The sequence below is a fragment of the Sorex araneus genome, chromosome 2, assembly GCF_027595985.1.
Source record: "Sorex araneus isolate mSorAra2 chromosome 2, mSorAra2.pri, whole genome shotgun sequence".
Classification (NCBI taxonomy): Eukaryota; Metazoa; Chordata; class Mammalia; order Eulipotyphla; family Soricidae; genus Sorex; species Sorex araneus.
In genome coordinates, this window is record NC_073303.1 from 159043565 (window position 1) to 159067701 (window position 24137).

The 24137-nt window shown below is 39.7% G+C and overlaps 1 protein-coding gene across 1 annotated transcript in view; it reads left to right on the plus strand.

The window, feature by feature from the left end:
• Nucleotides 1–861: 861 nt before the first annotated feature.
• The window catches only part of IMPG2 (interphotoreceptor matrix proteoglycan 2), an 84520-nt gene continuing 61244 nt past the window's right edge, over nucleotides 862–24137 (plus strand). The window contains 4 exon segments of the mRNA XM_055124518.1: nucleotides 862–946; nucleotides 1789–2040; nucleotides 13385–13551; nucleotides 18902–18933. Of these exon segments, the coding sequence (XP_054980493.1) occupies nucleotides 862–946; nucleotides 1789–2040; nucleotides 13385–13551; nucleotides 18902–18933 (536 nt within the window).

The window sequence follows — 24137 nt, forward strand, 5'->3', positions numbered from 1 at the left end:
TTACAGAACTGGGCTTGCCGGGGTGTTGCAGGGACTTGGCTGGAAGGGGACTTGAGGCAGTGGTGGAGAGAAACAGACCCCGGTGGAAGATGCATTTCTGAAATGTTCTATGTACCAAACACTTATTTACAGAACTGTTAGGTTACAGTACTTCAAATTTTAAAATAAAGATAACTAATTAACAGTTACCATTTATATTTTTTGCTTAGTACATGCCAGCCAGTATTTTATGCATTTCCTATGCATTAATTAATCCATAACAATTCAATCATGAAACAACATTACTATTCCTATGACAATATGTAGATTAAAAAAAACACAGGGAAAGGTGTTCCAATTTTTATCAAGGCAAGAAATTTAAAAGTTTTATTACAAAGAGAAAGAACTTCAAGAAAACTAACTTTCCGTTGTATGTCTTGAATAAATACGGATAATCTACCTCAACTCTCAAACTCAGGGAATATGTCAATTTATCAGATTTGACCAGTAGACAAAGGAAATAAGTATCTTCAGTGAATTGTTTATGAAAACTCATTTTTAATAGGCTCGCTTGTTAACAGGAAGGAGTGTTGGTAAGGAGCTTAGCTGGCTAGATTAGAATAAGGAAATAGTCCCTCCTCCTTTGCTATAATTGGCTTAGCTCCCTGCTTTCATACATGGTGGTTAATTGGGAAAAGAAGCTAGAGGTATTTTGTAAGGATATTTATTTTTCAAAAAGCTATTTGTAATAATTGTAAATTCTTGGACATAAACTTTGAAATGTTACGCCTTTCTTGTAACAGTTTGTTACTGGAACTTTTAGGGCTTTGGGTGATCAATTAAGGATTTTGGCCTCTTCTTGTTCTTTTGCTATTAACCTATATGATTATGTGTCTTCATCTGGGGAAGATTTATCTGGTTATTTTTCTATTTATCCTGATAGAAGAAGTCTTTCTACCATCAACAGGTATTTAATTATCTATGTTGTTTTCTAAATCTTTCTTTATATTTTAATATTTTTTCCAGCTTATTATTTGTTATTATTGCTATAAGGAATTGAATCAAATTAATTATTGACATTTTTTGCTTTAAATTGTTTTTATATCTCTGTAATAGAGCTTAATGGAATGTTCAGTGGGCTGAGTGCATACAAAGCATGCTTTGTTTGCATTTGAAGGCCTGGGTTCAATCCCTGGCATTGCACGATCCTCTGATATTTTCTAGGTATGTCCCAAACAAACAAAAAAAGATATATCCAATGCTTTGTTTTGGGACTACCCCCAGCAGTGCTCAGAACCAGGTTACTCCTGGTTCTGCACTCAGGGATCATTCGTGGTACTCAGGGGATGAGGATGGACAGCATGACAGGCAAGCTTCCTGTCATATTTATCACCTCTCCTGACCCTCTTCAATAATTTTTGTTTGTGTTTTGGGTCACACCCAGTGATGCTCAGGACTTACTCCTGGCTCTGCAGTCAGGAATTCCTCTTGGCGTTGCGTGGGGGACCATATGCGATGCATGACATTGAACCTGAGTCAGCCGCATGCAAGGCAAATGCGCTACCCACTGTGCTATCACTTGGGCCCCTTCTTATTCAATTCTGATGTAGAAATTGAACATATACTTTATTTTCATCTGTAACAATCTTGAGTTACAGAAGTAGGAACTAAATGTAGAAACAAACTGAATGTGTCACTGTTCAGTCTATAACCTGGGCATTGCCTTGAAAATCCAGTGTGACACAAATGTCAGCTTCTATTATTTTTTATTATCGTCATCATCAGAAACTTTGTCTATACTCTCTGTAGCACAAACCTACTTATCTTTAGAAGAGACCCAAGAGCCCAAGAATACAGTCTCTTTCCTCTGGACTGACTCAGAAGCCACAGATCCTTCTTTCTCTGCTGAAAAGAAAAGATCTCAGTATCACAGAGAAGCAGAGAGAAGATGGTTGCTTAGAAGAAAGCGATCTACTTTGTTTCCTAATGGAGTCAAAGTTTGCCCAGATGAAAATGTGACAGTGGCTGTGGCAAACCATGTGAAATACTTCAAAGTTCGAGGTAAGTGACCATCCAAACCCTTGGGCATTGTGAGGAATTTGTTTTTATCTTAAATTTTTTTTTCTTTTTTTGGGTCACACCTGGCAATTCACAGGGATTACTCCTGGCTCTGCAGTCAGGAACTATTCCTGCCAGTGCTCAGGGGACCATATGGGATGTTGGGAATCGAACCTGGGTCGGCTGCATGCAAGGCAAACGCCCTATCCACTGTGCTATTACTCCAGCCCCTTTATCTTAAAAATTTAATTTCATTAAAGGACTGTGATGTATATCATGGATTTAAATGTGTTTCTGTCACATTTGTTGTATCAGTGTAATTCAAAAATTGTAATATTGTAGAGGTTTAGTAAAATACCTTTCTACTAGCTATAGATAAAAAAATAACTTGAAAGAATATATTTTGTAGTGGCACTGTGTAATCCCACCAATGGCCAACATCTAGAGACTATAAGACCAAGCTCCTGGAAGCGACATCTTATGGCCTAGTTAGAACCTGGCAATCCACCGAGAGTTTCCTGCCCACATGGGAGAGCCTCACAAACTCCCCATGACGTATTCATATGCCCAAACCAGCAACAATAATGGGTCTCATTCCCCTGACCCTGAAAGAGCCTCTAATGTGGCACCATTGGGAAGGATGAGTAAAGAGAGGCTTCTAAAATCTCAATGGAGATGTTACTGAGACCGCTCGAGAAATTCGACGATCAGTGGGATGATGATGAGAGTGTCAAAGTTAATATTACTACCTTCTTCTGGCAGGGCCAGGGATTGATCTTGAGGCCTCACACTTGGAAGACATATGCTCTGCCTCTAAGCTACATCCTTGGGCAAAGGTTACATTATTTTTAGAGACGAAATCATTTAAATATTTTTGGTTCTTAAAATATAACAGTATATGTTCCTATAGAAATGATAACTTTCCTTGCCATGATACTTGCATATGGTCAAGTATTATATATATATAAAATCAAGGTATATTGACTATTTGGTTTGTATTAATTTTATATAATTAAAATTATAATAAATGTCAAAAATTAGCAATTTTGAGATTCTTAGAGATTCATGCTGAGTACTTTCTCCTTGGCATACATAAAAGTGTAGTCTAAATGATGGTACTTCTCATAATGGACTTTAAAGCAACAAAACTAGCATTTTATTTCATTTTTTAATTAAGTAATATTATCCATGGAGCAATAGCACTAGCACTAGCACTAGCAATAACAGTAGCAAGAGCAAGAGTGAAAGGTAGGGTGTTTGCCTTGCATGTGACCGATCCCGGGTTCGATTCCTCCATCCCTCTTGGAGAGGCCGGCAAGCTACTGAGAGTATCGCGCCTGCACGGCAGAGCCTGGCAAGCTACCCGTGGTGTATTCGATATGCCAAGAACAGTAACAAGTCTCACAATGGAGATGTTACTGGTGCCCACTCAAGCAAATCAATGAACAACAGGGTGACAGAGCTACAATGTTACATTTTATTTAAATATCCTTTTTTTTTTTTTTTGCTTTTTGGGTCACACCCAGAGATGCTCAGGAGTTACTCCTGGCTTTGCACTCAGGAATTGCTCCTGGCAGTGCTTGGGGGACCATATGGGATGCCGGGGATCGAACCCGGGTCGGCTGCGTGCAAGGCAAACGCCCTACCCGCTGTGCTATTGCTCCGGCCCCTTAAATATCCTTTTTATTTCATACCAAAATGACTCAATTGACATAATATATGCATCTCATACTTACAAGTCTCTCAAACATAGCCTTTTGCCAACAAAAAGCCCGATTATGGATGTGATGCTAATGAACTAAAGTGGAGGTAGATGATAAAATGATAATAGAAACGTGCTTATTCATACATGTATTTAATCAACAATTATCTAAGCATTTACTATTTTATAGGTATTGGGCTCTATGATTCTTAAGTCTGAGCTGCTACTCCATTCTCTCTTGTCTTCTCTTTCTATTTTTTTCCTTCTTTTTCCATATAAAAGCAAACATCTTTAAAAGAAAAGTTTAATGCAAGATTTTACACATATGTACTTGATTTTGTTTATTATACTACATTAAATAAAATCTCTTGATTGGGCTGGAGCTATAGTACAGTGGTAGGGTACTTACCTTGCACGTGGCTGACCTAGGTCCAATCCTTGGGACCCCATACTGTCCTTCAAGTGCCACCAGGGGTGCAGAGCCAGGAGTAATTCCTGAGTATTATCGGGTGTGGCCCCAAAACAAACAAAAATCTTTTGATTATATTTAGGGCAATCAAGTATTACTAAGCAATAGGTTTATTTTTTATTTTTAATAGTAATAATAATAATTATTATATTAAATAATATAATAATAATAATTATTATATTAAATAATATAATAATAATAATTATTATTATTTGGTTTTGGGGCCAAACCCAGTGGTGCCCAGCTGCTTACTCTTATGGAGTACCAGGGATCGAATCTGGGTCAGCCACATGCAAGATAAGCACCTTTCCTGCTCTACAATCTCTCTGGTTCTTGATTTTACATTTTTTGTTTTATTTTTCTTTTTGGGTAACACCGGTGATGCACAGAAGTTACTCCAGGTTTTGCACTCAAGAATTACTCTTGGTAGTGCTCAGGGGACTGTATGGGATTCTGGGAATTGAAACCAGGTTGGCTGCTTACAAGGCAAATGCCCTACCTGCTGTACTGTCACTCCAGTCCCTGATTTTACATTTTAAATGGAAACCTACTGACTATGTCTCTTGTGTGTAAGGTGTTTATGTGATAGAGGTGGCAAACTCCAAAGAAAATGGAAAGAGAATAAAGGAAATAACGATGAATGATAATTTATAATTAAACAAGTTAAGATTTCTGTGACCTGGATTTTTACTTATTTAATTTAAAAATCGATTGGAATCTCTTTATAGCAGCTGGCTAAATCACTGTATTGCTGTCATCCCATTGTTCATTGATTTGCTTGAACAGGCGACAGTAACGTCTTCATATGGCCCTATTGCATGCTAGTGAGGTCCAATGGCATCTGCTCGCTCCAGGAACACGAAGATCATGTTGTTACTGTTTTTGGCATATCAAGTACCTCCCGGGTAGCTAGCCAGGCTCTGCCGTGCTCTCTATAGCAGCTGGCTAAATAGAAAATAATCAATAATGAAAGGAATCTGGTTATCCGTCATTGTACCATCTCTCACCCGGGACCATATGTCCCCTTGACGGTCCCAAGGATATTCCAAGGGGGCATAGCTGAAAACCACATATATGGGGGCCACAGAACAGGATTAGAGGGCTGCAAAGGGAGGTGAGAAGGGAAGAGAATAGGGAAGTGACAGAGAAAAGAAAAAAGTTGGAAGAAAGCATAAGGTTTAATGCTTTACTCTTGCATCTAGAAGTTCAAGAGATACCATTTAAAAAGAAGCAAATTGATAATGGGGACATTGGTGGTAGGAAGTTTGCACTGGTGGAGGAATGGGTGTTTGATCATTGTATGGCTGCATCTCAAACATGAAAGCTTTGTAACTGTATCTCATGGTGGTTCAATAAGAAAAGTAAATTTAAAAAAAGAAGCAAATCAAAATAAACATAAAGCATTCCTAGAATAATTGATTGTACAATATACAGGTACTGTGAGTAAAGTCATTGGAAAGGGATCTTAGAGTGCTAAAATAGTCTGGAGAGGTTTGTGTTCTCTCTCAAATATGTACTTCTCTTTTTCTCTCCCCCCTTACATCCTTTGAAAATAATTTTCAATAAAAATTCATCATCATCATCATCATCCCATTGATCGTCGAATTTCTCGAGCGGTCTCAGCAACCTCTCCATTTCGTCCTATCCCTGAGATTTTAGAAGCCTCTCTCCACTCGGCCTTCCCAACGATGCCGCATTGGAGGGTCTTTCAGGGTCAGGGGAATGAGAACCCAGCATGTTATTGACTTTGGCATATGAATACACCATGGGAAGCTTGCGAGGCTCTCCCATGTGGGCAAGGAAACTCAGTAGCTTGCCAGTTTCTCCCAGAGGGAGAAGTAGGTTATAAGAAGTAGGTTATATAGCTTCTGGGAGCTCACTTATAAGTCTGAATGTTGACTGTTGATGGGATTACACACACCTGGGTTCCTCTGCCGGTACCTACATGTGTGAGGCCTGTCTGAACGTGTGGAAAGGGGCCTTGAGCATGGCTGTGGCTAGGTTCCGGTGGTCTTCAGCCACCGGGAGCTCTGCTTGGGGCAGGGAGGGAAGCTGGAGCTCATTCCCTCAAAGGGGCCCCAGGGAAGACAGGTGCGCGAGCAAGAGACTCAAAAACTATCTTGCTTTTTTTGAAAAAAAAAAAAAGAAAGAAAAATGAATTTCTTAAAATAAATTTTCTAAAGCTGTTCTTTGGTGGAATATAAACTACACATAAAGTATGCCATTCAAGTCGTGTTGGCAAATACTGTCCCACTAAGAGAATGAAGTGATCGATCATCCCCAAACATTTTCTCCTGTGGCTTTTTTCTTACTTTCCATCATCATCTCACTTTATCCTGGTGCTGAGGCAACTGCTAATCAGATTTCTATCATTACGTGTTAGTTTGTATTTTTTATACTTTGATATATCAGTGAAGCCATACTATTTGCTTCCTCGTTGTTTTTTTTTGGTGGGGTGTGGTTCCCAAGTGGCAGTCATGGGCTTTCCGGGACTGTTTACTGCTGTCCTCACAGCCTGGCCTTAGATTCAGGGTGAGGGCTGGAGGATGAGGCTGCTCTAATCCTCTAGTGCTCCCAGAGGTGTTGCTTGGGGTTTGTTATCTTTTTTACCTGTAGTAATTATGTTGGGATTCTCCTATTTTCATGTAGTAGCAGTTTGTAACCTTTTATTCTTACTGTACCTGTAGACTACATTTGGGGATATTTCAATTGTTTTTAGTTACAATTACAAAGTTCCGACATTTGTATACAAGATTATGCCTTCATTTTTTTTTTTTTGTAAAGGCAGCATTTAGTAATTTGTTTTCCATTGCTGAGAATGAAGACTCTATGAGCTTGGATTTCTGATATTTTTAGCTCAGTTCACAGTCTAGATGTATTTCTGTAAGAAGCCGCTCTGGGTGCCAAAATGGGTTAAACCTCTCGGATCATAGTCTTTAAGGAGCAGAGGTTTCGTTTTGCACACGCATGACAGCTCCAGATCTTATCTGGGCAGAGAGCGTGCAGGTAATGCCCCCCATCCCAAGATTGCCTTCGAGCCACGTCACTGCAAACTCATACCTCTGGGTTGGGAGTCTTAGAAGGTGGCTCTCGCCACGTAGGTGCTGCCATTGTCGCCATCTTCCGAGCAGAAAGACAGGGTAGAGAGGGAAAATCCTTCCCCAGGCAGCAAGGGGTTGCAGCACAGTTCACAGTCTAGATGCATTTCTGTTAGAAGCCGCTCTGGGTGCCAAAATGGGTTAGAAGACCTCTTGGATCATAGTCTTTAAGGAGCAGAGGGTCCGTTTCATGCGCGGCAGCTCTGGGTCTATGCTTTCATTTCTATTGGGTAATATAACTGGAAAGTGGCCTGTTTCCTAGTGAAGATCATTTCTTACGTTCTTTGTTTCCATTGTCTTTGGTCATTAGTTATTCCCCTATTATGTTTCTTTATGTCCCACATATGAATGAGATCATTCTATGTGAGTCTCTCTCCCTATAACTTCACCCAGCACATATTTTCCAGATCTCTCCATATATCTATCTATGCAGCAAACCGCATGAATTTATCTTTTCTCGTGAATGAGTAATATTCTGCTTTGTATATGTACCATATTTTATCCAATCATCTATTGGGTTGTTTCCAGATTTGGGATATTGTTGATTGTGCTGCAAGGAACATAGGGGTGCAAATATCTTTTCTCCATTTTATTTTGGAGCCCTTAGGGTATATTCCAAGAAGTGGAATTGCCGGGTCTAATGAAGCTCAACTCCTAGTTTTCTTTTCTTTTTTTTTTTTTTTTTTGCTTTTTGGGTCACACCCGGCAATGCAATGCACAGGGGTCACTCCTGGTTCTGCACTCAGGAATCACCCCTGGCGGTGCTCAGGGGACCATATGGGATGCTGGGAATCGAACCCGGCTCGGCCGCGTGCAAGGCAAACGTATTGCTCCAGCCCCACAATTCCTAGTTTTCTTAGGAATGTCCATATTGTTTTCCAGAAAGACGGGACCAGATGAGATTCCCACCATCAGTGAATGAAAGTCCCTTTCTCTCCATATCCACTTCAGCACTGGTTGTTCTTGTTATTTTTGATGAGTGCCAGAATCTGTAGAGTGAGGAGATATCTCATTGTTGTTTTGATTTGTTATTTCCCTGATGATTAGTGATAGCATTTTTTCTTATACCTTTCGATTATTTGTATTTCTTCTTTGAGGAAATTTCTGTTCTTATCTTCTCCCCATTTTTTGATGGGGTGGATGTTCTTTCTTGTAAGGTTCTACCAGTGTTTTATATACCTTGGAAATGAACCCTTTATTAGATTAGTAATGGGCAAATAATTTCTACTACTCTCTGGGGCTTCTTTGTATTTTGGTCACCACTTACTTTGAAGTGCAGAAATTTCTTAGTTTAATGCAGTCCTCTTTGTTTATCGTTATTTCTATATGACTAATTTTAATTAAAAATTTCAACCATTTAAAGGTTGGACATGTAGGGTAATACTTTATTATTTCAGTACGATGAATTTCTAAAATAATATAAGGAAAAATTGCATTGATAATTAGAAGAATGAGGATATAAAACACTTGAGTTTTAAAGTAAGGATGTTAATAATATATGACACATATACATAGAAATATTAGTTTCTAATACACATGGAAAAGTCTTACAACTCAAAATAGGAGAATATCACAAACTATCCAGTAAATGATCAAAGTTAAAAAAATAAACAGAGGAGAGTATTACATTATAAGACAAATGCCTCACCTGTTTGCATGAAAACACAAGCAAAATTACTAATCATGGACTGAAGAGATGGTTCAAAGGCTGGAGCACATGCTGTGCATGAGAGAGCCTAGGCACTGCCAAAGTGACCTCCATCATGTTAAGCCAGGAGTAGCCTCCAGGTGTCACCAAGTATGGCCCCTAGACTAAACAAAAAACCAAAATGGTAATCATTTTAAACTAAATCAGATTGAACAAATTGCAAGCCTGAAAATAATAGCACTGTAGCACTGTCATCCCATTGTTCATCGGTTTGCTCGAGCGGGCTCTAGTAACGTCTCCATTGTTAGACTTGTTACTGTTTTGGCATATTGAATATGCCATGGGTAGCTTGTCAGGCTCTGCCGTGTGGGCAGGATACTCTTGGTAGCTTTCTGGGCTCTCTGAGAGGGACGGAGGAATCAAACCCAGTTTGGCCATGTGCAAGGCAAACACCCTACCCGTTGTGCTATTGCTCAGATTGAGAAATACACCATAGATACATGTGTCATTTGGGAAAGAGGGCAGAATTACTTTTCTTATTTGTAAATGGTGGAGATACAAATTGGTACTAGCATTTTAGATTAATTTGACAATATTTCTGGAAGTTGGATGTTATGAGCCCAACAATTCAACTTGTAGAAGTACCGCAGGTTAACCTATAGTTCAGGTCACTGGGTGACATCTGCAGTGATGGTATCTGCAAGCTTTCTTTAATATAAGGGAACCGCTCCCCCACCACAGCTGAAAATTATCTAAGTGCCTGCTAAGAGGCTAAGCAAGAGATAAGTTATTCACTCAGTGACTGAGTAAGCAGGTGTTTGCTAAGACTCATAGAGGAGAGTTGATCCAGCTAGGGAAGGCTGGTTGTTTTGATACCCAAACTTAAGCAGTGTGGTAATAAGTCCAGGGTTAGGCACTGGGAACTTTGAACACAGGAAGACATCACCAGCTTGTATTACAAAGTCTCAATAGCAACTAGTAGTAGTACAAAATGAGGCTTACAAACTGTGTAGAATTGGTAAACTGCGCATTCCCCTGAAAATCTCTCCGGCCCGCAGAGAGACAACAGTGGAAAGCGCTCCTAATTGGGTGGGTTCTAAGAGCGGTCCCGATCTGAAAATAAAACTGGTGAGGTTAGTAAAAAGGGGCTCAAGACAACACGTGCTGATCAAGAGCGTCTTTATTACCAGCCTTGCTGGTTTTATACCTTTCTTAGCAGGGGGTTGGTACATGAGTTGTCAATCATCAGGGAAGTGTCTTCTCAGACAAAATAAGGAAAAGTTCAGGGCGTACTTTGGTGGGCTTACAATATTCTCTAAGAGTCGGTTGAGAAATAGTGGGGAGGGGAAGACAAGGGTTTATCTGGCAGGAGAATCTGTCAGGAGGAATGCACAAGGATTTTAGTGTAAAGGAAGGCATTCACCTTACGGGCTTTTGGGGTCTCGTGGCTAACTGCCCTGGGCTACTTTTACTTCTTGAGTTTAGCTATTTCCTTTGTCACAAGGGCACCTGTGCCTCAGGTTATGCAGATGCTGGTAATGGAATTTTCCGGTTTGTCCAGGGTAAAGGTTGCGGGCCCTCTTTTGTTCAGGGTCCTGAACAGTCTCCAACAGTGAACATGTGAACCTCAGCCTGCACAAATCTGGACCCACACCACCGGCCCTAATAGCGCATCACATTCAATGGAGAGAGGGAGGGGCGCACCAGGAATTTTTTTTATCTGTGGCTTTTGGACAAAGAGAAAATCCTGAACATGTCCCTAAGTTTAACTCTTTGACCTCTCAGATGAAAACTTCAAAGTGACAATGGTAAGGATTTTCAAAGAAATGAAGGAAATAGTAGATCAGTCCTCTACAACAACAAAAAAATGAGAAAACTGTAATCAGAAATTACTGACTGAGCTGAAAAGCATGGAGGGTGAACTAAAACCCACTGGATAGACTGAATAGGAGAATGACAGACCTAAGGAATCAGTTGGTATGATAGAGGTAAAGATACATGAAACCACCAATAAAGAACAGGATAAGGAAAAAAAAAAGAAAAAGAAATGAAGAAAAAAAACCACAAGAAGAAAATGGGGATAATTTCACAAAGAATAGCTCCCGAATTATAGGAGTCCTCAAGGGAGGGGAGAGGGAGAGTGGGGATGAAATATTGGTTGAAGAAATCAAAAACTGAGAACATTCCTAGTCTGAAGATTGCGTCTTACACAGATCCAAGAAGTTCGAAGGGTTCTAAAGTAAGCCCAAATAGAAGAACTTTAAGATACACTATAAAGTGCAAAAGCTACAGATAGAAATAGAATCCTGAGAGCAGCAGAATCAAGGAAGAAATTACACTTAAAGGAGTTCCATAAGACTACAGCAGATCTATCACATGAGACTCTCCATGCCTGATGGGAGTCATTTGACATATCAAATGAGATGGGTGAAATAAAAACATCCCAACAAATATTCAGAGTCAAAGAGATAGTACAGGAGGTATGGCACTTACCTTCCATGTCTCTGGTCCTGGTTTGATCCCCAGCAACATATATGGTCCACTGAGCACTTCGAGGAGTGATCCCTGAACATAGATCATGAGTAGGCCTTGAACACTTCTGGGTGTGCCTAAGAGCCCCTCATCTTTTTTTAAAAAAAATTATTTATTTAATTTTTTTCAATCACAGGGCTGGAGCGATAGCACAGTGGTTAGGTGTTAACCTTTCATGCAGTCGACCTGAGTTCGATTCCTCCGCCCCTCTTGGAGAGAGAGCCCAGCAAGCTACCAAGAGTTTGAGCCCTCGCGGCAGAGCCTGGCAAGCTACCCGTGCGTACTGGATATGCCAAAAACAGTAACAATAAGTCTCTTAGTGAGAGACGTTACTGGTGCCCGCTCAAACAAATCGATGAGCAATGGGATGACAGTGACAGTGACAGTGATTGAATCACCGTGAGATAGTTACGAGCTTTCATGTTTGGCTTACAATCTCACAATGATCAAACACCCATCCCTCCACCAATGCACATTCCCCACCACTGATATCCCAGGTATACCCCCGTTTCCCACCCTCCCCCTGCCTCCATGGCAATATTCCCCATAATCTCTCTCTACTTTTGGGCATTATGGCTTGCAACACAGACACTGAGAGGTCATCATGTTTGGTCCATTATCTACTTTTGGCATGCATCTCCCATCCCAAATGTGGTTCCTACAGCCATCACTTTCTTAGTGATCCCTCCTCTATTCCATCTGCACTCATGAAGCAGTCTTACAGCTATGGGGCAGTCCTCCTGGCCCTTGTATCTACTGTTGTTGGGTGTCAGCCTCATGTGATGTTATTCTATACACCACAAATGAGTGCAGTCCTTCTATATCTGTCCCTCTCTGACTCATTTCACTTAACATGATACTCTCTATGTCTATCCATTTATAAGCAAATTTTTTTTTGCATCCTCAGGATATATTCCCAGAAGTGATATTGTGGGTCATATGGAAGCTCAATTTCTGCTTTTTGAAGGATTGTCCATATTGTTTTCCAGAAAGGCTGGACCAGTCGGCATTACCACCAACAGTGAAAGAGCATCCCTTTTCTTCCACATCCATGCCAGTACTGGTTGCTTTTGTTCTTTTGAATGTGTGCCAGTCTCTGTGGTGTGAGATGATATCTCGTTCTTTTTTTGATTTGCATCTCCCTGATGATTATCCACGTGGAGCATTGGAGCATTTTTTCATGTGCCTTTTGGCCATTTGTATTTCTTTTTTGAGGAAATTTCTGTTCATTTCTTCTCCCCGTTTTTTGATGGGGCTGGAGGGTTTTTTTTCTTATACAATTCTACTAGTGTCTTGTATATCCTGGATATTAATCCCTTATCAGATGGATATTGGTAAACATTCTTTCCCATTCTGTGGAAGAATCCCTCATCTTAAAATAAAAAGACTACTCTTGCCCGCCCACTTGGTTATCATTGAAATTCAAGGAGTGACAGAGCTTTAGGGACAAACAACAGTTACAGAAATCCATTGTCATTTATCTTAACAAGAAGCACTGAATGACCTCCTTTTAAGGGCACAGAAATCCTACTTGGGAGTAGTAAGATTTTAAGAACATTAAATGGTGGTTAGGAAAGAGAATTACGGAGTAGTGTACAATGCACTTAGAATTTTAAAAGAGGATGTAGACACAGAACTTCAAAGGTATTCTCCATGTATTAAGAAGCAAATGAGTACCATTTGCAAGCGGGAAGGTATGAGGTATATAAGTTATTTGTAGATCTGAAATATTTAGGCGGTACATACAGAGTAAGAAAGACTTTAACTGAGAATAATTTCTGTGTCCTTCTAGAAAGGACAGTGGCCAAGAACAAACAGATCTGAACAAACAGATCCATGGTCTTTTTGAGAACCCCAATGTCCATTAGTTTCTCTGAAAACAGTTCTCTGTTTTCCAGTGTGTCAAGAAGCGATCTGGGAAGCCTTCAGGACTTTCTGGGATCGCCTTCCTGGGCATGAAGAATACCATTACTGGATGGATTTGTGTCAGCATGGAATCACAACTGTATCTGAAATGGCTGCAAAATTCAGTCAGTCCGTAGAACATAGACACTTAATTATCAAGGTACGTGGAATAACACTGGGATAAAATGTTGGGCTGTGTTAGGTATGTATTTGCATGGCTAAGGAAAAAAGGAAGCGTGAGGAACAAGTGGCAAGTCCTTGCATTCCTTAGTTTTTGAACTTGGCTAGTTGATGAGCAACTGTAGAACAAGAGCTAATCTTTGAAGCCCAAGCTTTGGCCATTTTATTATATTTATTTATTTATTTTTAAATTTTGGGTTTGGGGCCACACCTGGCTTTGCTCAGGGCTTACTCCTGGTCCTGTGCCCTCCTAGCAGGGCCCAGGGTGGTACCTGGCATTAACCCAGGTTTCCCTGCATGCAAAGCAAATGCCTCATCTGTTGTATTATCTCTCTAGCCACTGCTCATTTTATTTAAAAGATTTTTTGTTAGTTTGGTTTTTTTTTTAAATGTTTTGGGTTTTGAGTCACACCCGGCAGTGCTCAGGACTTACTCTTGATTCTGTACTCAGGAATCATTTCTGACAGTGCTTGGGGGACGATATGGGGTGCAGGGATAGAACCTGGGTTAGTTGCATGCAAGGCAAGCAGGCACCCTACCTGCTGCACTATTGCTTCCATCCATGACCATTTTCTTTTTTAAAACTCCCTACTCCAATCCCACCCACTCCTTTCCCTTTGCTGCTCTTGTTACTGCCTTGATTTAGTTGTAGTGCTCGCCTATCAGAGTGGGAAATTTTCTCATGCTATATTGTATCTTTGACAAGCTACCATTGAACTACCCCAGTATAGTAAATTTAGCTTCCATAATTTTTTGAACTCTCATAATGTGTATATGTAAATGATGGGAGGTATTGAGCCTAGGAGGCCTCACACATAAGACATGTACTCTACTGCTGAGCCATATCCCAGCCTGTCAAGCTTCTTACATTTTATTATTATTAGTTGTATGGGTGACTGCTTGCTCTATTAGACCATGAGCTGAAGGACAAGGTAACATTGTTTTACATTTCTATGATTGAGTAAATATGTTGTAGTTATTTGTTGAAATAAAAGTATATAAATGATAGCTATATTGCTTTTTGTACTTGTCATGTTTTCTAATACTGTTTAAAAATAATGGCTGTATTATATATGTTAGAGCAGCTGAAGAAAGAATTTACAACAACATAACAGATATTTTATTTAAAATTAATATAAAATATAGCTAGAGTAATGTAATATGATATAATATTCTTTGTTCTTTAAAATTTTTTTTGAAGTAAACAAATTTTATTTAGAGGTTTTTGAGGGAAGGAGGAAGGGATAAGTGGGAGAGAGAATAGTAAGAATAATGTGCTCAAGAGAGAATGCGGGCTTCTCCAAGGGTGGAGAGAGCCCCTCCACACATCCGAGCTTTAGACACAAAAGTATGAAAGTACACATCTCAAGAGGGGAGATGTGGGCAACATATGTGCTTGGACACTGCATGTGCTTGGCCACGTGGGCGCAAGCAGCACATGGGCTCAGGCAGCATATGCGTTGTTCTTTAAATTTTTTTAATGTATAGTAGAGGTATGCTATTTATTTCTTTGTAACACTTGATCTTATATAAGTGTAATTTAACTAAATAATGGAAAATTTGGTATAGATGGATAGATAGTCTGATAAACATGAGTGGATCCAAGACTAACTTTGCAGGGTTATAAATATTTTGAAAGTGTGCAGATTTTTTTTTTTTTGGCTTTTTGGGTCACACCTGGCAATGCACAGGGTTTGCTCCTGACTTTGTACTCAGGAATTACTCCTGACAGTGCTTGGGGGACCATCTGAGATGCTGGAAATCAAACTCGGGTCAGCCGCATGCAAGGCAAACACCCTACCCACTGTACTATCGTTCCAGCTCCAAAAGTGTGCAGATTTTTGTATGTTTTAAATACACTCAACTTTCAATCATGTATCTTATATATTTTTTTTAATTTATTGAATCACCATGAGAACAGTTACAAAGCTTTCAGGTTTAAGTCTCAGTCATACAATGATCCAACACCCATCCCTTCACCAGTGCACATGTTCCACCACCAAGAAACCCAGTGTTCCCTCCCTCCCACCCCGTACCCTGCCTGTGTGGCAGATGATTTTCACTTTACTCTCTCTTTGATTACATTCAGTTTTCAACAGAAAACCCTCTATTATTATTTGGAATTTCCCCCCAGCAATCAGACCTGCCGAAAAGGCATCATTAGATAATTTGTTTTCTATTGCTGATAATGAAGAACATATGATGTTGGTTTTGGAATTCTGGTATTTTAGTAATTAAGTCCAGAGATATTTCTGCCAGCAGCTGCTGCGTTCCGAGATTGGTTTGTGTGCCTCTGGGATCCTGGCTGTTCAGGAATAGAGGAGCCATTCATGGGCGGCTGCTTGGGGTCTCATCTGGGCAGGGAGCAGGGGGTCTGCCCCCCCACCCCATTTCGAGATTTCCCACGTGCCCCATCACTGCAAGCTCCTACCTCTCTGCCCAATTGGCTCTGAAAGGTGGCTGTCACCATGTTGCCGCAAAGGGGAAAAGGCCAAGGGACAAAAACCCTTCCCCTCCTGGGGTGGCATAGGGCCGTAGCTTAGTTCACAGTCCAGGAGCATTTCTGCCAGCAGCCGCTGTGTTCTGAGATTGGTATGTGTGCCTCTGGGATCATGGCTGTTTAAGGGTGGAGGAGCCATTTCCGAGCATATTTTTGTATATCAGGAAAGGTTTGGAGAAATAGTCTTGGTCCCACATACCGGAGCCATGTTTGTAGAAGCTCATGGTCTCCGGGATTCCATCTGGAGAAGTCGGGGAGACTGCACCTGCTCCATCTGGGGCACCCCGGTGTTATTGGCTCATTTTGTGTTCCAGAGCATTCTCCGGTGTTGTGGTGCCTGCCGGCCAGGATTCTTCACTGTTCGTATCTTACATTTTAAGTAACAATATTACATATGATTTTCTTCTATAATATTTCTTACTATAATATTTTCTGTAATATTTCTTCTGTAATATTTTTCAAGTTGGTCAGTAGTACAAATTGTGAGAATCCCATATCTACCATGTACCAGACAATGAATTAAACTTGCTAAAAACATTATATTTAACTGACAGCAACCTTACAAGGAATTGGTAATGTCTCTATTTTATAGCTGTGAATGTTGGAATCTTCAAGTTGCTTTATTCTCAGTCCCCCAAATAGATTTGAACTTAAATCCACACCCACTTCTCCTAATCAAATTCACATTTTTTCCCTCTACTATGAGTCTTTCTTCTAAATCAGCTATTAGTTTCACACATCACTGTAACCACTATGTAATAGCTGTCTGGTGAAGAAGGAAAACATGGCTAGCAAGCACACAAATTTTACACACAGACATTTATGATCATATTAATATGTTTTTCTCCATTGTATTTATAGTATAGAATTGGCAGAAAGACTAGCAAATAACTATTTGTGTTACCATAGCAAAACACTCTGGTTTTGTTATATTGAAAGGCATCACTGATGAGTGAAACTTTCAATAAATTTAGATTTAAAGACGAGGAAATGTACATTAAGAGATTATTTAGTAGAATGTGTACACCAAGGGTATGTGTGTGGTATGTGTACATGTGCATGAGGCATGGGTTATGTGGCTGGTATTGAGCCTTAAATAATGGGTACAAGTTTAATGAGTTTAGAGTGGACATTATAGACTAAGTGTAGACTATAAGCCAAGTGTTTTTCTTTTTTCTTTCTTTTTTTTTTTTGCACTTTTTTGGGTCACACCCGGCGATGCACAGGGGTTACTCCAGGGTCTGCACTCAGGAATTACTCCTGGTGGTGCTCAGAGGACCATATTGATGCTGGGTATTGAACCCGGGTTGGTCGCGTGCAAGGCAGACGCCCTACTCGCTGTGCTATCACTCCAGCCCCGCCAAGTGTATTTTTAAGGAATAACTTGGGCTAATATGTCAGAAGTGATAGGAAATCTGGCTGGTGAAGTTGATAATTTAGTAAGTTTGGACTTAACTCTCTAGGTGATAGAAGAGCCCTGGGAGGTGGTAAGTAGGTAAGTCACAGGGCCTGAACTGGACAGTTTAGAATTTGAAAATGTCACTGTGATTTCCATGCACCACAGGGTGGATTTTCAGAGATAAGAGTGAAGCACATAGAATGAGCAGGAAGCCATTCAGTACTGGAGGATGGGACAGGAGAGACATAAGCAGGAAGCAGGATCAGCAGGACTCTGGCTTAGTGGGAATGGGACAGGATGAAGGAAAAGCCCAAGAACCTCTCAGTTTCTAAATTGGACCATAAAACAAAGAACTGTGGCGTAGAAGTAGCTAGCATGTATGCATGTGTGAGAATTCACTTTTGAATGTTAATTGGAGCTAGGTGAAATTTTAACTACTTGATGCTTAATATGAACCCAAAGCGGGTGGTTGGGGGATTTTAGTTTAGTTTTGTTTTGTTTTGGTCACACCTGGACTGACCAAACTCAGGATTTACTCCTGACTCTGTTCAGGTGTCACTCCTGGTGGTGTCTGTGATACTAGATGTGGTGCCAGGGATCATACTGGGATTGGCTGCATGCCTGTGGCTCTGTATCTCCAAGCCTGGGACTGGGTTTTAAAGATAGTTTAGTAATAGTAACTTTGAGGTGGTAATTAAATCATGAGAGTGTCTAAGATTGTTCTAGAACAGACAGTAAAGTAAGAAACACAGTTATTTATGAATATCATATGAGTTATTTAGAATAATAACCTCTGTATTCTAAAGGTACAGAATTAAGGCCAGATACTAGAAAAACTGCTGAAAAAAATTTGGTATTTGCCTTTATAATCAAGCTAGAGACTTGAAATTAAGAAATTTGATTCCAAGTTAGTGTTCTTTTGATCATCTTGATCTCAAGACAAAAACACTAACTTAGGGGAAACCTGGAAATTTTTTTTGCTTTGAAGGGCCTATGAACAATGATACAATCACACAATTCTTTTTTCCTCAATTCTGAAAAAAAAACAACCCAGATTTATCAGTCATTTTATCCTCATTAGTCCACTATTCTAGGATTATCACTATAATTATATTAGAGCATACCTTGACTATAAGTCTAAGGAAGATTAGTGTAAAACGCTAACAATATTTAACTATTTTGGGATTTTTTTTTAGGGAATTTGTTCCCTTTAGGAGAGAAAGCTCAGAGAGTCTGTGCCCTTAACAAAGTGAGTGTAGGGATGTTGCTACAGTCATAGTGCAAACTTGGCATGATCACAACATTGCTTTACCTATTTGTTTAACCATGGAGGATACTCACATTGATTCTGTAATATTCTCTATGTCTAATTTACTGCTTAATAACTGTCCTGAACACATGGAGTCATTGTTACACTTTTGTTTTCCTTAGAAACTGACATACACAAAGGACACTGTGAGCAGGTGAGTGTCTTTTTCCCTCTGTTACTTCATATTTGGCAACAGGAATGTATCATACCTATTCCAAGATGCAATTAATAGTCTCTTTCTTTTTTCTTGCCAGTCCTTGCAGTGACCAGGCCTGTGGGTAAGTCCCAAATGCTTTTCCTCATCTTGAGGCCAGTTTCCTTCCAGACCACCCTCACAGCCGCTGTGCTTGTTTACTGTCTGACTTTCCTAGGAGGTAGACATGTTATTCTCCCATGGGTGAGAAAACAGATTTCTGGAAACGGAATTTGAATGGTCTACTATTGTTGAGGCTTATCTATTATGGTAAAATTGTTCTGAAATGGTACTTTGTGGTGGAGGATACCTTATTAAATGATTGGTAGAGGCATGGATCACTTTATTGAATGACAGTGATTTGATCTTTAAAGAGTACATTCTTGTTGCATCTTCCAGTGTTGTGATTCTTGATTCAGTTGACCTTAAGATTGGGTTTAAGGTTATTTCTGGACACCAAGCCGGAGCCGTGCAAAGTAGATTATGGAAGGTGAAGGATTTTGAGTCGACAAAGGTTAAGAATTTCCAATTCTGTCCAGGCTCTGAGCGTTCACACATGAGACCAGTTTGTGGGCAATTATGTAGAAAAGCACCCTATGACATGTGTTACAGGTCAGAATCCAGAATTTTTGTTTCAAATTAGAGGGCACGGGGCTGGAGCAATAGTACAGTGGGTAGGGTGTTTGCCGTGCTCTATTCCCAGCATCCTATATGGTCCCTCGAGCACTGCCAGGAGTAATTGCTGAGTGTAAAACCAGGAGTAACCCCTGTGCATAGCCAGGTGTGGCTCAAAAGCAAAAAAAAAAAAAATTAGAGGGGAGGACAGATTGGAAAACCAAGTGAATTAGTCACTATTCAGAATTCCAGCCAGGGCATCAGTGTCTAGGCTAAGGCACAGTTGGAGTATACACATGGATGGTAGGTAGACTTATGTAAGCATTTCCTATGGAGGAAGTGGAATTTTGCGTGATCTCATTCATAAAGCTAATGATACCGGTGAATATATGGGGGCGGGTGTCTGAGACTAAGCCCCTAGACTGAGGCTATGTCGTTCTAGGTGTGGGATCTTGCTCCTGAGAGGTAGTTCTCAGAGAAAGGTTCCTTGCTAATTCCAATGCACCATATAGTTAGAGGGACTCTACTGAGTCCAGTATTCCCTATAGCTTTCATAACTTAAAATCATATTGAAGGCATTGAAATGTGTAACAACCATAATACATAGATCATACTGCATACAACTCTTATGCAGAAAGAAACATAACAGTTTGCTCTATGGAAGTGAACATTGCAAATTGAGTATCTGGGAGTTACTGTTAGGTGGTGGAAGGAGGCTACCTGGAACAGGACAGGCAGGTATGGTACCAAGTAAGACAGATGAGGCTAATGACACATGGGGTGAACTGAGGTAGCTGAGGAGATGTTTGAGGTATAGTGTGTGCATAAGCTTATGTGTGTGTTTTGAACTGCTCTGTGGTTCACTTTATTTGGGTGCAGTTTTTTAGTGTTTCTCACAATGAAGTTGCCTATAAGCAAAAGCAATATTTGTTTTTTGCTCAAATATTTGCAAATATACTGATTATATTGGGATAGACTCACAACTATGCACCATGGCTCAACTACTATATGTGTTGATAAAAGGATAAGAGGACTCAAAATACTGTTCTTAGAAAATAAGGTGATGGACAGATTAAGAATAAGAATACATATGAACTAAAGTTGAAGTGGAATTTTAAATTTAAATTAGTGTCTTTCTCATGAACTGAAACAGTTCAGATTGGGGTGGACTGAAAATTGCTGGCTATGGTCAGTTGAATGGGGGAGTAACACCAGAAGTAAAGCCTTGAGACTAGTGTAGGAATTCACGAAACAGTCTTATCCAGCCTTACAACTATAGAGATCCATGAAAATCCTTAACCTGTCCATCACTTTTCTTTATTCAAATTAATTTTTATGAAGGTTGGAGATTATTTTTGTATTCTGTTAAGAAAGTCTTACATTAGTTTTCTGTTGCTGCTGTAACATAAACTTAATAACTTAAAATGGTACAAATGTATGTTCCACAAAGGTCTCCAAGTCTGAGTCCTCCTTTGGAGGTTGCAGGTGGATTTTAATTTTATGCCATTTCTAGCTTATAAAGGCCAACCACATTGTGTGGTATGTTCTCTTTATGTGGTTATATTCTCTCAGCAATGACATTTTCTCAGTCTCTTACTTTGATACCCCACTTTTATGTCTTTTACATTAAAGACTCTTTTTTTTTTCTTTTTGGGTCACACCCAGCAATGCTCAGGGGTTAATCCTGGCTCTGCACTCAGGAATTACTCCTGGTGGTGCTTGTAGCACCATAAGGGATGCTGGGGATTGAACCTGGGTCGGCTGTGTGCAAGGCAAACGCCCTACCTGCTGTGCTATCGCTCCGGCCCCTTACGTTGAATTAGGATCTTTGTTACTACACTGGGCTCACCTAGGTAAACCAGCTGATTAGCAGTCTTAAGTCCATCTGTGACCCTAATTCCTCTTTGCTTAATTCCTCACTGCTTCTAGGTGAATTGTAGCATTTGCTGTTATGACTTACACAAAGGATTTTGCACTATACTCTTTTAAGTTTTCCTATCATTGGCTAAGTTTCTTTTCTAAAAAGCATTATTCATATCTCTTAGGATCTCCCATTTCATGGAACTTCTTAGATTACTTCTGTTTGTGTTGTTTTTGTTATTATATCTTTTGCCTTTACAAACTGATATTGTTTCCCCCTGCCCCCCTCCAGAACTTCAGTTTCTCTCATTACTAATATTTCCATTTCCATACACATGCTCAAATCTCTTCCATGTTACTTTAATTTATTCTTTTCCAGCACTTGTCTTCATTACAGCCAGACATCCTGTAAGCATCTCCATATAGCTGCAGTTTACTCCTTAATCCTCTGGCATCTGATTCTTTGTTTTGTTTAGGGGCCATACCCAGTTGTGCTCAGGCATCCATGCTGTGTCAGGGATCCAACAGGGCTCCTGCATTCAAAGCTTAACCCTTTGAGTTCTCTCTCGCGCTCTGCCATCTGATCCTGTTGCTGTAGCCTCAGTAACCGATATGACTTAGCCTAAGATATATATTCATTAATTTTTTTGTTCCGTGAAGAACCATGTTTCTGCTCAATCACCAAAGTCTATCATAAGCTTTTTGCTGATATTCTCAGGAAACCTTGTGGTACTGGGGACTGAACTGGGCTTGACCACATGCAGCACAGGCATCTTAACCACCATATACTAACTTCTCGACTCCAAATAAACATTTTTTGAAGCAAATATTTTCTTTTTCTCTTTTTGTCTGTTTAACACTTCATACTTTTGTAATGCTATTGTACATCATTTTTATTTGGTCTTCATCAACACCTTTGTGAAACAGAGTGGCATTCCTGCTTTAGATAGTAGGTTCTTGAAGCCCAGGGAAATAGAGATGTTTTCCTGGGTCATACACCAAGATGATGATACGCCTGAGTTTAGCATCAAGGATTCCTGGCTTCTGCTTTAAGTTGTTTTCTTTCTCAAAAACTTATTACAGTAAGTAGACTTAAAAGATAAGCATAGTATAGAAAATTAAAATGTCAAGGCTTGTATGAATCTACATGTGAAATTGTGCTTGGCTTGTTTTGCTCTAATTTTAAATTTGTGTTCCATGTGGCTGTAATATCTTTTGACACACTCCCACCTGAATTCCACTGACATGACGAGCAGCGGTGGTGAGGAATAAATTATGTGCTAGATGAGCTGGGGAAATGAGACAGTAGGGGGTTGTTTGCTGTTGGTCTTAAGCTAAAGGTCTTAACCAAACAACTTCAAATGTGTGGTTTGGCTTAGAAGTGAAGGGGCATTTATATCTCCAGTGTCAATACTGGGCTGTATTCTAGTTATGTTGTGACAATCTCAGGCATCCCTGCAGGAGGCAGACCTAGTGAGGACATGTGAAAGGGTTCTTGTTTTGTTCTTTACTTTTAAAAGAGAGTGAAAAGCTGAAGGATAAAGTGTTGGCATATTAGACAAATGAGTTGAAGTATTGAGTTACCTGCTTGCTATCATTTAAATAGCTCCATTTTCTTTGATAGATGGCCTAAGTTAGTTTTACTAGGCTGAGGGGCGAGGGTGGGGGGAGGTTATTTTGAATTAGTTAAGTGAAATCTGATTGTACTGAAGTGAGCAACTTTATCCTAGATGCTCCTCATGTCTTATTTCTCTCTGTCATTTTCTGACTCTCACCTTGGTTTTCTCTTCTTTCTGGAACTTCACATATTTTGACCATTAGGTTGTGTGATTCATGTAGGCTGTATCATTGAGACCAAGAGAATTGCTTGTTGCTCTTCTAGAGAATATGGGTTATTTAAAGGCTATGTAGTAAGATATTAAGGTAGGTAAGAGTGAGATTTCTGGAATCCAGTGGATGAGCTGTATAACACAGACAAATTCTTAACCTTTTCTAGCCTAAGTTTCCCCCTACATATAAATGGGGATAGTAGTGTCTTCCTCTTAAGAGTGTAGCTTAGCATTAAATGAGTTAACCAAAATAAAGCATTTAGCACATTGCTTGACATATAATAAATTTAGTTTTAACTTTTATTATTGAAAAGGATATTGGATATGGAAAAGAATTTTAAGCATGGCTTTGAGCCATATCAAGTCACTGCCTGACCTTGGGAAATTGCTTTTACCCATCTGGACCTCATTTTTTCACTATAAAATAGAGATATTTGGAAGGGGTTTTGAATTGTGGATAATTGATGAACCCTATTCAAGAACAGACATTATGTGAATGTCTGTTCCAAATTCATCTGAATTTCTCCCCCCTTTTCTTTTTTTAAAGCTCTACCTCCTGCAACCCAAGAAGCCTCTTGATATTTTCTCATCCCCCAAGCCTTCCTCTGCTCATCATTCATCAAGCCTTATCTAGATAACATATTTCTTTAGATTCTTCCAGATGACATTTTACTTAGCAAGCAATTTTCTGCAAATACAATGTAAATTGCAAGTAGGGATAGCTTTGGTATAATGGTTTCATGCCTTAGTCTTCCCAGTGTTTTGAAAAGCCAGAATAATCTTTAGAGTGAAAAAAATTTAGATCTGTTTTGCTCAAATTTTCTACTAAAGCAAATTTTTTAATCTCTTCTAGTATGTTTC